Consider the following 13,804-nt stretch of genomic DNA (forward strand, 5'->3'; position numbering starts at 1 on the left):
TCTTTCTGTAGGGTTACATTTTCATGTTGATCATTTTTTTGCTGTGCAGAAGTCACCCTGCTTGCTGATTTTTTTCCTTTGTTGCTTGTGCTTTTAGTGTCATAGTCAAAAAAAATCATTGCCATGGCCAATGTCAAGCAGTGTTTCCTTGTGTTTTCTTCTAGGAGTGTTATGGTTTCAGGTCTTACATTGAAGCCTTTCATTGATTTCAAGTTAGTTTGTGACTGGTGTAAGATAGAGGTCCAGTTTTATTCTTTTGTATATAGATTTCCTGTTTTCCCAACACCCTTTATTAGAGGCTTTTTTCCCATTGAGCATTCTCAGATCCTTTGTTAAATATGCGTGTATACTGCGGATTCTTTCTGGGCTCTCTCTTCTGTCCCATGGGCCTCTATGTTTGCTTTGGTGCCAGTGTTATACCATTTTGATCATTGTAGCTTTGTAGTATAGTTTGAAGTCAAGGAGTGTTAGGCCTCCAATGTTCTTCATTCTCAAGTTTGCTCTGATTATTCAGGATCTTTAGTGCTTTCATACAAAATTTAGGATAGTTTTTTCTATTCTGTGAAAAAATTCAGCCCTTCCATGTCTGTGGGTGGCCCAGGGTGTGTTTCAGCGTCCCCCAGGTTCTGGGATTTCCACAGTGGTGTCTTGTCCATGGAGAGCTGCTGGTTGGTCTTCTTGTGGTGGGGACAGAAGTCAGGAATTCCCTGTCACCATGTGGAGGACATCACTTCTCATCAATTTTATAATAATCTTTACAACCCAAACAAATTCTCCTGTGGTACCTGAGACTTCATCAATCTGGTGCATTTCACACCTCAAATAGAACACATGACTTTGCCAAGAACAGATACAGTGTGACAGAGCACCCCACAATCAGAGCAGGGCCTGGTGTGTTTCCAAAGTTCACTGTTGATAAGGCACCCTCACTGAAAGGTAGGGTATTAGCTCACAGAATCTGAAAGTTATCTGCTGCGATTTGGGGAAATTGCGGTCTGTATGTGTTATTATGGGTAAATATAACTTTAGGGTTTAGCTGTACTCATTAAATACTTTTCTGCAGAGAACTTCCTAAGTACTTTTGGATTAGAAGAGAGACACTCGCTAAAGCTGTTGATGGATTTCCCATCTGCTTGTAGAGACAGATTGCAGAGAACAAAGAGCCGTCAATAGTACGTGGTCGGCATTACTAGCTGCCTTGCCCCAGCCCATTACGACAGTTTTCTGGTCATGTCCCAGTAGATCAATTGTGACAACCTGTGGTTTGTTATATAAAGCAAACCAAGCAAACACGGGCACTGTGTTTCTGATAGGATAATTATATCTTGTTTCTTCCCTACTGTCCTCCCAGACTTTTTGGAAAACCAAGTATATACCACATACCTTCTTATGTGGAAATGGATGTTTTGAAATGCATTTTAATTCCACACTAACTGAGATATACCTTCTGAGTTGCTTTCTTCCTATTTCTGTGGTAGTAATTTATCCTCTGTTAATTTTTTTAAAGGTACCAATTCCTAAAGTACATCTGAAAAATGCTTATTTTAAAAAAGAGTTTACAGTTATGAAAAGCCCTTGATACCTGTGGTCATTTTTAGTGATGAGAAATCAGTATTATGTCCAACCCACACCCATATTTGGCACCATGTTATTCTATCCCATTATCATGTAAACATGGGGATGCATTGTCAAACAAAGTAGATACATTTCATCAGTTAAAAGTATAAGTATTTTCATTTTCTATCTATTACTTGTATATTTTTTTAATTTATCCAGATCTCAATCTGGGACAAGGGCTAAAGTAGCTGGGGTCCAACAAAAACCGCCATGTATATTAAAACTCTTTCTATGATACAACCACTACATTTTCATAAAATGCATCATTGTTTTCAATACAAAATATCTTGTGTTTTTGGAGAATAGAAGGCTCACTTGTTCCTTAACCCACCCACCCTACCTCACGTCCTGGGGCGGTTAGAAGTGGGATGAGTGTTTCATGAATGAGCGAGCTCATTACTAGTGTGATGGGTGGAAATCCCGTTGGAAAAGCTGTGCAAATACCTGGTTCTGTGGGATTTGTGAGAGTGATTCTGGAGAGCATCTGCTGTGCTTGGTCACTTGAGTAGGGAATGCAGATTGACCAGTCGCTGGAATAGAGCTTACAGCAAAGCACAAAGATATTAAATATAACACACAGTGACAAGCAGAGGTAAGAAGGCTGCCAGAGAGGATGTGACACAGGCTGTCCCAGAGCCAAGTTCACCCAGGATGAAACTGTCAGCAGGAAAGTGAGTGGGTGACCTGAAGGGCGAGGGGCACACATGTTCACAGCAGCCGCGAAGCTGAAGACAGAGACGCTGTTGGGTCCTGAGAAAGCGTGGCGTGCCTGGGTGGTGGGTGGGTAGCGTGGAGGGACGGGGTGAAGAAGGCCCCGATGTCAGCACTGTCCCTCCAGGCCTGGCGCTTCCAAGTCAGGGGAAGGAACTTGGATTAGGCATGAAGGAGCTCGCCCGAGGAGTTCAGGCTGCAGGGCACCATGAGATTCGGAGTGTGGGGAGAGTCTTTGGCTGCAGTGTGGGAAGTGGAATGAGGCGGCAGCGCGGGAAGCAGTGAGATGGTAACTCTGCAGGCAGTGGTGATGGTGAAAGATGTGGACATTGAACAGTGCACTCTAACCGAGAGCCAGCTGGACGCCTGGGAGAAGTGCAGACACACTCGTGGGTGGTGTACGGTGAGGGCGAGGGCGGGTGGGGGCAGTGTCCACGATGCACTAGGTAAGGCTTTTGGGGCGCTCCTGAAACAGCATTCTGAGTAAAATATATTTATCATGGCAAAGCTAAGATCCACCGGTCATATTTTTGTTGCTGAGTTCTAAACCTGAGGTCCCAGAATGTCGTAAAATATAAAAGCAGAAGGGGCACTGACAGTGATCTAACCCCATCCCCTTGGTTTATCCATAAGATTAAATCATTTCTTTAGGATTTTAAACTCTAGCTGGTTGGTGCGAAGTGGAATGAAAAGGTTCTTCATCGGGGAGGCTAGTGTATTTAAAAGTGGTTTTAGTATTTCCTTTATTTCACAGCTAGAGAAGAATTCTTGTAGATACTTTTAAATATTCTTCCATGTCTTTGAGAAGTATACGTCATGTGGGAAAAAGTGGAGGAAAAGGCTGCATTTCATCAGATTTATTGGTGAGAAATAAATTGAATTTTTAGAATGCTTATTATAAATGTTTCGGGCATACTCTATTTTTAATAATAACTTTATAATGTGGCTTCCACCTGAACCTCTCAATACGAAATCATATGCCAACGTGAATTCCTTCAATCTCTGAAAAGAGTAGAGCAGACTTTTGCTTAAAGACAGAAGAGTGATGTTTCTCTGCTCAACGCTCCCGTGTGGACCTAACTGAATACCAGGTAACCTGATTGTGGGACGGAAGGAGGGTGTGACACCACCTTTGGAGAAACTGGGGACACCCATCGCCTGGATGATCAGCGGAGGCTGCGGGTGGGACCTGCCATGGAAATGGGGCTGGGCAGGGAGACTGTCAGGGAAGGTGTTGGTCTCTGCACAGCCGGCTGTACACACAGGAGGTCAGGGCAGGCTGCAGGGGCCGCTCCCAGTGACAGGACCGGTGCAGAACCGGAATTCCAGGCAGGAAAACATACACACACACACACACACACACACACACACACACACACGACACACACACACACCACACACACACACACACACACATGTCGTCTTCATAAGCGGCATGTTTCCCGTGTGGCCTTGAGGACACACTGGGTCGCTGTGACGAACCCACATGCTCCATGCTCCATGGGTGACTGGATTTCTGCTGGTCGGCTCGGAGATGACCGTGTGGAGCCCCAAGCATGGGGAGCCCCCGTCTTAGCCTTCCCGTGATGAACGGTCGAGTTCAAGGTTGGATGTTGGTGCGAGAGTGTTATAAACAGCAGACCAAGTGCAGGCTCCTTTCACCCAACTTACTCCCCAGCAGCCCCTCCCCACTTTCCTTTAGCAAATTACTGCTCCAGGAAGCACTTCCATTGTGTGTCAAGCTCAGGCCCTCCGCAGAGCAGAAAAGGGCCGAGCTACACAGCCTGCAGTAGCCGGCAGCTTGACCTCACTCTCACAGTCCTGGACAAGATCCATCATCACTGGGAATACGGAAGCTTCTAGAAGCTCAGCCTCCCCCCCGCCTTGTGTGTTTGCTGCTATTCCTCCTCTTCCTTCAGCTCCAAGAACTCCCACCCCGAAGGCCTCCAGGCCTTCATCTTTACCATCCTTCCCCGTCTTTGCTTCTTGTCGTTACATAGTCTTACAGTTGATACGCAGAATCAAAATGAACCATTTCCCCAGGAATTATGTACTACGAAAATCATAGACTAATGTTCCCCTTTGGGCTTTGTAAAATAATATTTCACTAAAATCCAAACAATATTCTCAACAGTATTTTGAGGGACTATTTCTCAACAGGAAGGAACAATAGACACTTCCTTTGAACAACTCTGAATACATGCCAGTAGCATAATTCTGAAGTTACAGTCAGTTAGGAAAAGTAGGTCAAAGAACGTAAAAGTGGCCCAGTCTTGACCCAATGGAGGCCTTAAGTATTCTAGAAGAAGACGGGGACTGCATGGGCATGGCTTCATGCTCTTAGCCGCAGTGTGGCGTCTTTTATTGAAATTCCCCTTAGAGTTTGCTGGGGCTGTGATAACCAAACACCGCTGTCTGGGCAGCTGAAACAACACACATTAATCTCTCGTTCTGAGACAGGAAGTCCAAGGTCAAAGTGCCGGCAGGTGTGTTTCTCCCGAGGCCTCTCCCTGGGCCTGTAGACGCTGTCTGCTCCCTGGAGTCTCTTCGTCTCACGAGTATGAGGCGCAGCTCCTAACTGGACTAGAGCCCCACAATTATGCCCTTACTTAACCTTATTGGCTCCTTAAACACCCTGTCTCCAAATGCAGACGTTTTGGGGGTTAGGGCTCCAGCGTATGAGTTATGGGGACACACAGTTTAGTCCATAGCAACTCTGAGTCATTATTAGCAGTTCATTCAATGCTGTTTCCCCAGACAGAGCCTTGCCATGCAGACATCTGTGTTGTGAATTTAGGACAGAGCTGTATGCTTGCAGGAAAGGACGTGATCTTACAAGATGAGAAGCCTGACAAGAACACACACCTGAGTGGACGGTACGGTGCATCTGTGCGGTAACGTAGGAAGGCCTGTGGGCAGAGCTCAGGGTCTTGTCCAGAAGCAGTTTCGAGTTCACTCTAATGCACAGATCATTGGATAATCAAGTGACCAAATGTTGTGTCCAATTGTAGGGCAAAGTTGAAAAAAAAAAAAAATAGCCCAGAAAAAAGTTTAAATTATACATAGCTCAATGCCCATTTCAATCACAAAATAATCTTTAAAAAGTAGACACATAATATTTGTCTTAGTAGATACAGTGAACATAGAATATCCATCTTTAGTATTATGTAGTAAATATTATTAATAGCATTTAGTAATGAAATTAAATGTAAAATATCTTAGTAAAACCAAATACGTACATGGTATTTCATTCTAAGCAGTACAATTTGGTTTCTCCGAGAAAAACTGATTATGAAACCCATTTGGAGGAAACAGTGAGTTTATGTTCTAAGGTTTCTAACTAAAAGCATGTAAAGTGCTATAAAACTGATAGCTTTCATTTTGGTACAATATCTTTAGAAAAAAAGTTGATAACTAGGCCGGTAATTGATTAAACCTGATCCCTAGTTTCTAAAATTACAATTGGCTTTCCCCTGACCGTGCACCCCTTCTCTTCTCTGTGGCCCACCAGCCAGGTGTGCTTTGAAGTCAAGAAATACAAATCAGCGGGAAGTTAACAGGCTGAAGGGCCCCTGTGAATTGTCCTCTCATCCAACAAAAGATGCCGTGTGTCTATTTGATTTTTCATGGCAGAATTGAGAAAGAATAGAGAAGTCATGAAATAATTTTGATCTGTGATCATGTCAAGCATTCTCTTATTTTTCTGCCTAATTCATTGTTTTTTCTACCTATGTGAAAATTATTCTAGTAATACTCTCGTTTTGCCTAAACTAGCATTTTCTCTTATTTATCTCCTGAAAACTAAACACAAAATAGCAAAATATTTACACATTGTACATTTGGCTAACAGTGCAAAATGCATTTAAATAGATTTTAGGTTTGAGAGGTGATTTTGTTTCCATTGAAGAGGTGTTTTTTGTAGAATTAAATTCAGTTTCTAATTGTGCAGATTGTGGATTGGCTGTGCAAACACCACTTTCCAGAATCTGTTTTCCTTCATCTTCCTCCACTAAAGAGTCTGGGAAATGGTAAGATCACATTTCCAGGATCCTTCAGACGTGACCTGCACGAGACAAGGAAGTGCAAACAAAGTAACTAGACAGGGCCTCTTGGGAGGCGCTATAAAGTAGAAAAATGTTTTGTTTTTCACAGAGTGCCGCCGGCCACCTTTGTGGGGACTGTGGTTCTCGCATTCTTCCTGCCTTGAGATCCAGCAGCCTCTTTGCACCATGAGGCCACGGCCCCTCAGGGCAGTGGAGACAGGTGTCCGGGCTGTGATGGCCCAACAGCTGGCCTTGTGCTTCCTCCCTCCATCCTCTTTGGCACGTAAGGGAAATTAAATACTTAGTAATTTAAGCCACAGCTCGTTGAACTTTTTGTTCCTAGTGGCCAAATGCAATGAAACAATGTTCATAATATTTCACGACACTTTTCTGTGACCTGTGAAAAAGATAGTGGCTTAGCTTGTGAGATGATTTAGCTGTCAATGCACTAATTTAATCCATTGGTGGATTTATTGCACAACAATCATTTCTATGTGATTCTTTTTAAATAGGTGTATGTAAGAAATCCACTTTGGTGTCTAATTTTATGCATAAATCTTTGTGTTAGTCCAAACTGAGGACCATTGTTTGGGAACGACCCCAGTGTCCCAGTTGCTTTGGTAGCAAATGTATTGCATGTTTGTTTATGGAATATTTATTACCAGAAGTTAGTGAACCGTCTAAACCAGTTATTTTTCAGGATGTCCTTTCTGTATCACTAACTAGTGCTGAAATGTTCTGGGAACAGTGTGTTTGTTAGGAGGCGAGGGGGATATATTCTGCGTCTGTTCATTGTTGAACAGGGACCCGGCCCCACTCTGCATGGCCTGTGAGTGGGTTCCAAGTTTCCTCACCAGGAAACTGTAGCTTCACGTCTCTTCTCCCCTAAGTAGGGGATGCCTCATCCTGAGTGAGAGACTGTCCTCTTTGGTAGCTGTTTCTTCCCTGTCCCCTGTCATTTCTCCACAGTGTAGCCAAATGGCTCACTGGGAACCACTAGAGAGCTTGGACTCTCAGATTTGTGCTTGGCAGGCAGGTCTCCCCAAGAGACTGCGTGTAGGCAAGCTTGGGGACCACTGATGCAGACAGACGGCAGAGACCATGGCCAGGAGGGCTCTGTTTAACTTGGCTGGAATCAGCAATGCCTGATTCTCTAACAAAACGGTAGTTAATCTCTCAGTCTCAAAGCTTCTAATCAATAGGAAACAACAAATACAGAGGTGTCTTCAAACTTCTCAGTTATTGCACCGTGTCGTACTAATGCATAGCCGAATGATTTAAGGACCAACCTTAACTGAGTTTATGAAGTCGAAGGGCTTCTTCTTCTCTTTTTTGACTTGTTTCATCCTGAAATTAGGGCTGCAGTAATGCTGGGTGTTGGCTGACAGTTGGGAATTAAAATTGTAAAGGAGCAAAATTGGTCCCTCATTAATGCACAGGGTAAAGGTAATGCACCCCCCCCCCCAGCTGATCTGTGCCCTGGCTTGTCCCTGAGGCCAGGTGTCCCCAGGGCCGAGGTGTGGACCCCACCTGGATGCAGTGTGAGCACAACTGCTAGGCTCACATGCAAACCCTTTTAAATGACCTACCAGGAGATCACTGGACAAAAAATAGCCCCTTGGGTTGTTTATGTTTGTTTGATGGACGTCGGATGTTTAGTGCTCACTTCAGAACGTCTTCAGTGAGACACGTGTCTCCCCAGGAGCCCTGTGCTGTTCATCCATCACTGTCCACTCAGGTCACTAGACAGTGCCTTCCTAGTGATAATAAATTATTGTTGGTCCGAGTACCTGGGACATAAGGACGGCCCACCATTTTGTTTGGAAGAGGATCCAAGATAATAAACCCAAGTTTCTGTAGATAGTAAATGAAAGGTCTGTAACTTGAATCTAGATCCTCAGTCTGACCCTTTCCTGTAACACGTGTGGCCCACCAGGCTCATATAAATGGGTTGACAGAAGTGAAACTTCCTCAGGACTAAGGATTGGAGCTCTTGGCAACACGGCAGCTAAAATCAGTAGCGCTGGTGACTCTTAGGTCAGTTGTATCTCGTGGTGTATTGTGGTGTCTTCTCGCCAGTCACTGACAGTTTACCTGGTTTCCTTAGCTCTTGCAGCAGATTATAACAAGGCGCAAGGAAAGAATGAAGCCCAAATCCGAGGTCCTCTTCTGTGTGGTCCTCGGCCCGTCTGGTGCTTTTGTATCCGCCGCCGCTCATTTATCACGTGAACTCTAATACACGTAAAACAGCAAGTAAAAAATGTGTTAGAGGTGAGCGTCAAATATATAATGTCCGTGTAATATAAATGTCTTAGGTGATTAAAATATCTTCAAAATAAACACTTCAGAAGATTCAGAAAAATTAACATGAAAAATTGAAAATGAAATAATATTATTCAGTACTTTTAAAGGTCATGGTCGAAGAAAACTGCATGGGTAGGAATAGCATGGAGCCCCCAGGGGACTTTGTGCAAACACTCGCAGCTGCCGGAAGCCAGCGCCATGCAGCCCAATGTCCCCTGGGCCCCCCATCAGATCACACGGCGACCCCGTTACGTGCTGGGGTGTTTGGCCTGGCACTTTGCTTCTCTCGGGCTGCAGCATTTTCCTGCGTAAGGAACTGTAGTGTGTGTTTTGAAGGAAGCCTTGCGAGGTCTTCTCTGACTTCCCCCCTCATCTCCAGGTAGCAGGAGGCTCGAGCAGTTACTGCATCAGGCCCAACATTGTCTAATTCACCTGCTGCTTGTTCGGATAGTAGGTGACGTTGAGGCAGACGCGAACGTAAAAGCAATGACCTCCAAGGGAAATTCTGAAATCTGTGTGGATTTTGTCACAAACGTTTGGGACAAGAGTGGCACAGAGCCTGTACAGGGTCAAGACTGCAGAAGGTCCCAAGAAGGTCCCCCCCACGTGAAGCTTCACTGGCCTAATTGCAGGACACATCCATATTCCTTGATGGCTGAAGAGTAAGAGTGACCACAGAATATGTGCACGCAGAATATCTGCTTTGCGACCGTGCCACCTTCGCAGTCACCACTCACTGCCAAGCACCTCGTCGCAGACGCGGCAGACACACCAGACACACGTGCGGCCACAGGCCTCTGGACCACGGCGCATCATGTCTCTGCTGGAAATGAGTGACCCCAGGACACGCTTGTCCCTCAGCCTGGGAAGCAGAAAGACCCTCTGCTTCCATACTGTGTGTCTAACTGCAGCCACTTTGTTCTGAGCAGTCAGTGAAGTCAGGAGTGCTCAGCTCAATGCGGGAAGTAGTCTTACCGAAAATGCCGTCGTTTCTTTCACTGTGAGAAGAAACTATGAACTTGAACGTCGCAGAGGCAGAAAGAAGCTTCTAGAAGTCTGACGTTTGCTAATGATCATAGTCTTGGCTACGTCACCTATTATCACCAGCCCTCCATGCCAGGCCCTTCCCCCGAGTTAGGAATACATTGTTTAAGAGGTAGGAAGTAGGAAGCTGATGAAGCAAGCACTGAGGCATCGTGACACGACATCGCTCGTGGTGTCCAGCAAAGAAACAGACGTTCACCTCGTCTGGGGCCTGACGCCTGACCTCAGATCTGGGTCCTTCGCCAGCACCCTGGGCACCTGGCCCCGACGCAGCGCAGAGCACACGCCAGAGGCAGGCTCTGTTCTGAGTGGCCTTTGTCAACTTCAGTGAAAGAAACGTGGTTTAAGGCATAGCACCCGTTAAGTTCAAGTACATCCACCCCAGCTGTGTTCAGCGCAGTGGATCACGTGAACCGCACGCGTGGCCTGTCCTGAAGGGCAGGGCTTCTTCTCTGGAGCCCCCTTCAGCCTGCATGGTGTCCGGGTGCTCTGTGCTCCCACACACCTGTACTGTCAGGGCCATCTTTACTTGATGGCCTGGAGGGTTTCTAATAGCTTTTTGGTGGAGTCTTTAGGGTTTTCTGTATATAGCATCATGTCATCTGCAAAGAGTGACAATTCAACTTCTTCATTCCCAATTCAGATGCCTTTTATTTTTTTCTCTTGCCTGATTGCTCTGGCAAGGACTTCCAACACTATGTTGAAAAGCAGAGGTGATAGGGGACATCCCTGTCGTGTTCCTGAACGTAGAGCAAAGGGCTTCAGCTTTTCTCCATTAATTATGAGATTAGCAGAGGGCTTGTCATATATGGCCTTTATTATGTTAAGGTATTTTCCTTCTATACCCATTTTATTAAGTATTTTAATCATAAATGGATGTTGTATCTTGTCAAATGCTTTTTCTGCATCAGTTGATATAATCATATGATTTTTGTCCTTTATTTTGTTTATGTGACGTATCACATTGATGGATTTGAGTATGTTCAACCGTCCTTGTGTCCCTGGGATGAACCCCACTTGGTCGTGATGAATAATCTTTTTAATGTGTTGTTGCATTTGATTTGCTAGAATTTTGTTTAGGATTTTTGTATCTGTATTCATCATAGATGTTGGTCTCATAGTTTACTTTTTTGTGGTATCCTTACCAGGTTTTGGTATCATTGTTGTATAGTTTTAATGGTTTGTCTTTCCCTTTTTCAGAAATTGAAAAGGGAGGATGTGGGGACCCCGGCGTCCCAGCCTATGGGAAGCGGACTGGCAGCAGTTTTCTCCATGGAGACACCCTCACCTTTGAGTGCCAGGCAGCCTTTGAGCTGGTGGGGGAGAGAGTCATCACGTGTCAGCAGAACAACCAGTGGTCGGGCAACAAGCCCAGCTGCGTGTGTGAGTCCTGGGCCTGGCCCGGGCCCTTTATCCTGCCCCGGGGACAGAGGGCAGTGAGTGCGTGCTCAGGGGTTAGCCCCCAAACGCCCGGGAGAGAGAGCATCTCTGACCAGCAGCAGCAAGGCAATGTGCCCTTGCAGCCTCGTCACTGGCCGGTGGTGCACTGGGGGAACTCAGCACACGGCTGTGTCATGCTGGGCTGCGTGCGGCGTCTAGGGCAGTGGTCTTTGGGACTCCACGGGTGACAGGGCCTGAGCTGTGAGCATGGGCGGGGCCGTCAGTTTGCATTTCAGAGGAAGAACTGCCTGTTTCCCCTGACAGAAAGTGTTTTAACTAGGAGGAAAGAGGGACTTCAGAACCAAGTTAGAAACATGGCTGTTTTTCTTTTTCTTGTTTTTGTTTTTGTTTTGTTTTTTTTAACTAAATATAGCAGTGGCCGGAAAATGGATACGAAATCATGTTGAACAGGAAGCAAAACCATATCCTAGAAATATATGCAACAGCTGTTCCCTCCAAAACTACCGGGGGTGGGGGCCCAAACAATGTATACACATGACTTATATTCATCTTTTGTTATCGGTACTATATCCTGAGTATTACAATTTTAATATAGTTTTTTCCTTTCTTAAAATGTATATACATTTTTTTTTTTATTTTTTTTTATTAAATTTATTGGGGTGACAATTGTTAGTAAAATTACATAGATTTCAGGTGTACAATTCTGTATTACATCATCTATAAATCCCATTGTATGGAAGGCAGTGTATACATTTTTTGGCACCCTCTGTATGTGCACGGATTTTTAAGTACACAATCTTAAAAGTAGGTTTTCCAAGAGATTTTTGTAGTATCCACCCAAAATATCGCCTGATTTTCCAAGTTATTATTTATCAATAATTACCCTGTAACTAATTAAATAGATAAATAACTTGAGAAAATGCATGTTAAAGGAAACAAACTGTAAAGTCAAAAGTTATCCTAGAAGACTGCATAGGACCAATATTATTTTCCAGAAGTTGTTCCTGTGACACAGACACATGTCTTCATGTGAATATTTGTTCTTCTGTAGAAGGAACATAGTAAATAGAAATGTTTGTCTCTTGCCCCAAGTTTTAGTGCGCTGGGTAGGACCATGTTTGTAAGGAGCCTCTACTTGGTTTTGTGTAGGTCTGGTTGTGTTACATATGAGGGAATATTCTAGTTAGTTTGGGCAAAGAGAGAACGTCATGGTCCAGAATGAGCGACTTATAGTCGTAGGTCCTGGTCCTGGTGATGGGCAGGCCAGGGTCTCTTCCCGGGGTCCCTTCCCCTGGGTCCCTTCCCGGTGTCCCTTCCCCGGGGTCATTCCCTGGGGTCCCTCCCATGGGTCCCTTCCCAGGTTCCCTTCCCTGTGGTCCCTTCCCGGGGTCCCTTCCCGGGGTCCCTTCCCGGGGTCACTTCCCCGGGGTCCCTCCCAGGGGTCCCTTCCCAGGGTCCTTTCACGGGGTCCCTCCCTGGGGGTCCCTCTCAGGGGTCGCTTCCCGTGGTCTCTTCCCGGGGTTCTTTTCCTGGGGTCCCTTCCCCGGGGTCATTCCTGGGGGTTCCTCCCGGGGGTCCCGTCCCAGGGTCCCTTCCCCAGGATCCCTTCCCGGGGGTCCCTTCCCAGGTGTCATTCCCAGGGTTCCTTGCCAGGGTTCTTTCCCGGGGTCATTCCCGGGGTCCCTTCCTGGTGTCCTTTCCCGGGGTCCCTTCCCAGGGTCCCTTCTCGGGGTCCCTTCCCAGGTGTCATTCCCAGGGTCCCTTCCCGGGGTCCCTTCCCGGGGTTCTTTCCCGGGGTCATTCCCAGGGTCCCTTCCCGGTGTCCCTTCCCGGGGTCCCTTCTCGGGGACCCTTCCCAGGTATCATTCCTGGGGTCATTCCCGGAGTCCCTTCCCGGTGTTCCTTCCCGGGGTCCCTTCCCCGGGTCCCTTACCAGGTGTCATTCCCGGGGTCCCTTCCCGGGGTCCTTCCCAGGGTCCCTTCCTGGGGTCCCTTCCCAGGGTCCCTTCCCAGGTGTCATTCCCAGGATCCATTCCCGGGGTCCCTTCCCGGGATCTCAGCCATCCCTGCACCTGGTCGGCAGCAACCTCTGTGTCTCCACAGTTTCGTGCTTCTTCAACTTCACTGCGTCGTCGGGGATCATCCTGTCCCCAAATTACCCCGAGGAGTACGGGAACAACATGAACTGCGTGTGGCTGATCCTCTCCGAGCCGGGAACCAGGGTTCACCTCATCTTTAACGACTTCGACGTGGAGCCGCAGTTCGACTTCCTCGCGGTCAAGGATGACGGCGTTTCTGACGTCACCGTCCTCGGGACCTTTTCTGGCAATGATGTGCCCGCCCAGCTGGCCAGCAGCGGGCACGTGGTCCGCTTGGAATTTCAGTCGGATCACTCCACGACTGGCAGAGGGTTCAACATCACTTACACCAGTAAGTGTGCCCGCCCGCCGCCACGCCTGTCCCCTTTACTGACACTCAGGAAGCCGAGTGTCAAGGCCGCTGCTTCTGAGGTTTCATAGTCATAATTAACATGATGAGAGGAGCAAAACTGTACAGCATTATCCTGCTAACCCCCAAAATGCATCTGTGTTTACCTTAACGTCCTGGTCACCCCCGTGGTAAGCACTGGCTCTCTCACGTGTCCTCTCTTTCTGGCCTGCCTGCCTCCCTTCCTTCCCTCTTGC

The 13,804-nt window shown here is 46.6% G+C and overlaps 1 protein-coding gene across 2 annotated transcripts in view; it reads left to right on the forward strand.

Annotated features, from left to right (window-relative positions):
- The window catches only part of CSMD1 (CUB and Sushi multiple domains 1), a 1,607,858-nt gene that overhangs the window by 1,276,537 nt on the left and 317,517 nt on the right, over positions 1-13,804 (forward strand). For both annotated transcript variants that reach the window (XM_074329288.2, XM_074329289.2), the window contains exons 13-14: positions 10,920-11,102; positions 13,224-13,550. In XM_074329288.2, the coding sequence (XP_074185389.2) occupies positions 10,920-11,102; positions 13,224-13,550 (510 nt within the window). The remainder of the gene's footprint in view (positions 1-10,919; positions 11,103-13,223; positions 13,551-13,804) is intronic.

Source organism: Rhinolophus sinicus, chromosome 16, assembly GCF_057876585.1.
Source record: "Rhinolophus sinicus isolate RSI-liver-muscle chromosome 16, RSI-T2T, whole genome shotgun sequence".
Taxonomy (NCBI): Eukaryota; Metazoa; Chordata; class Mammalia; order Chiroptera; family Rhinolophidae; genus Rhinolophus; species Rhinolophus sinicus.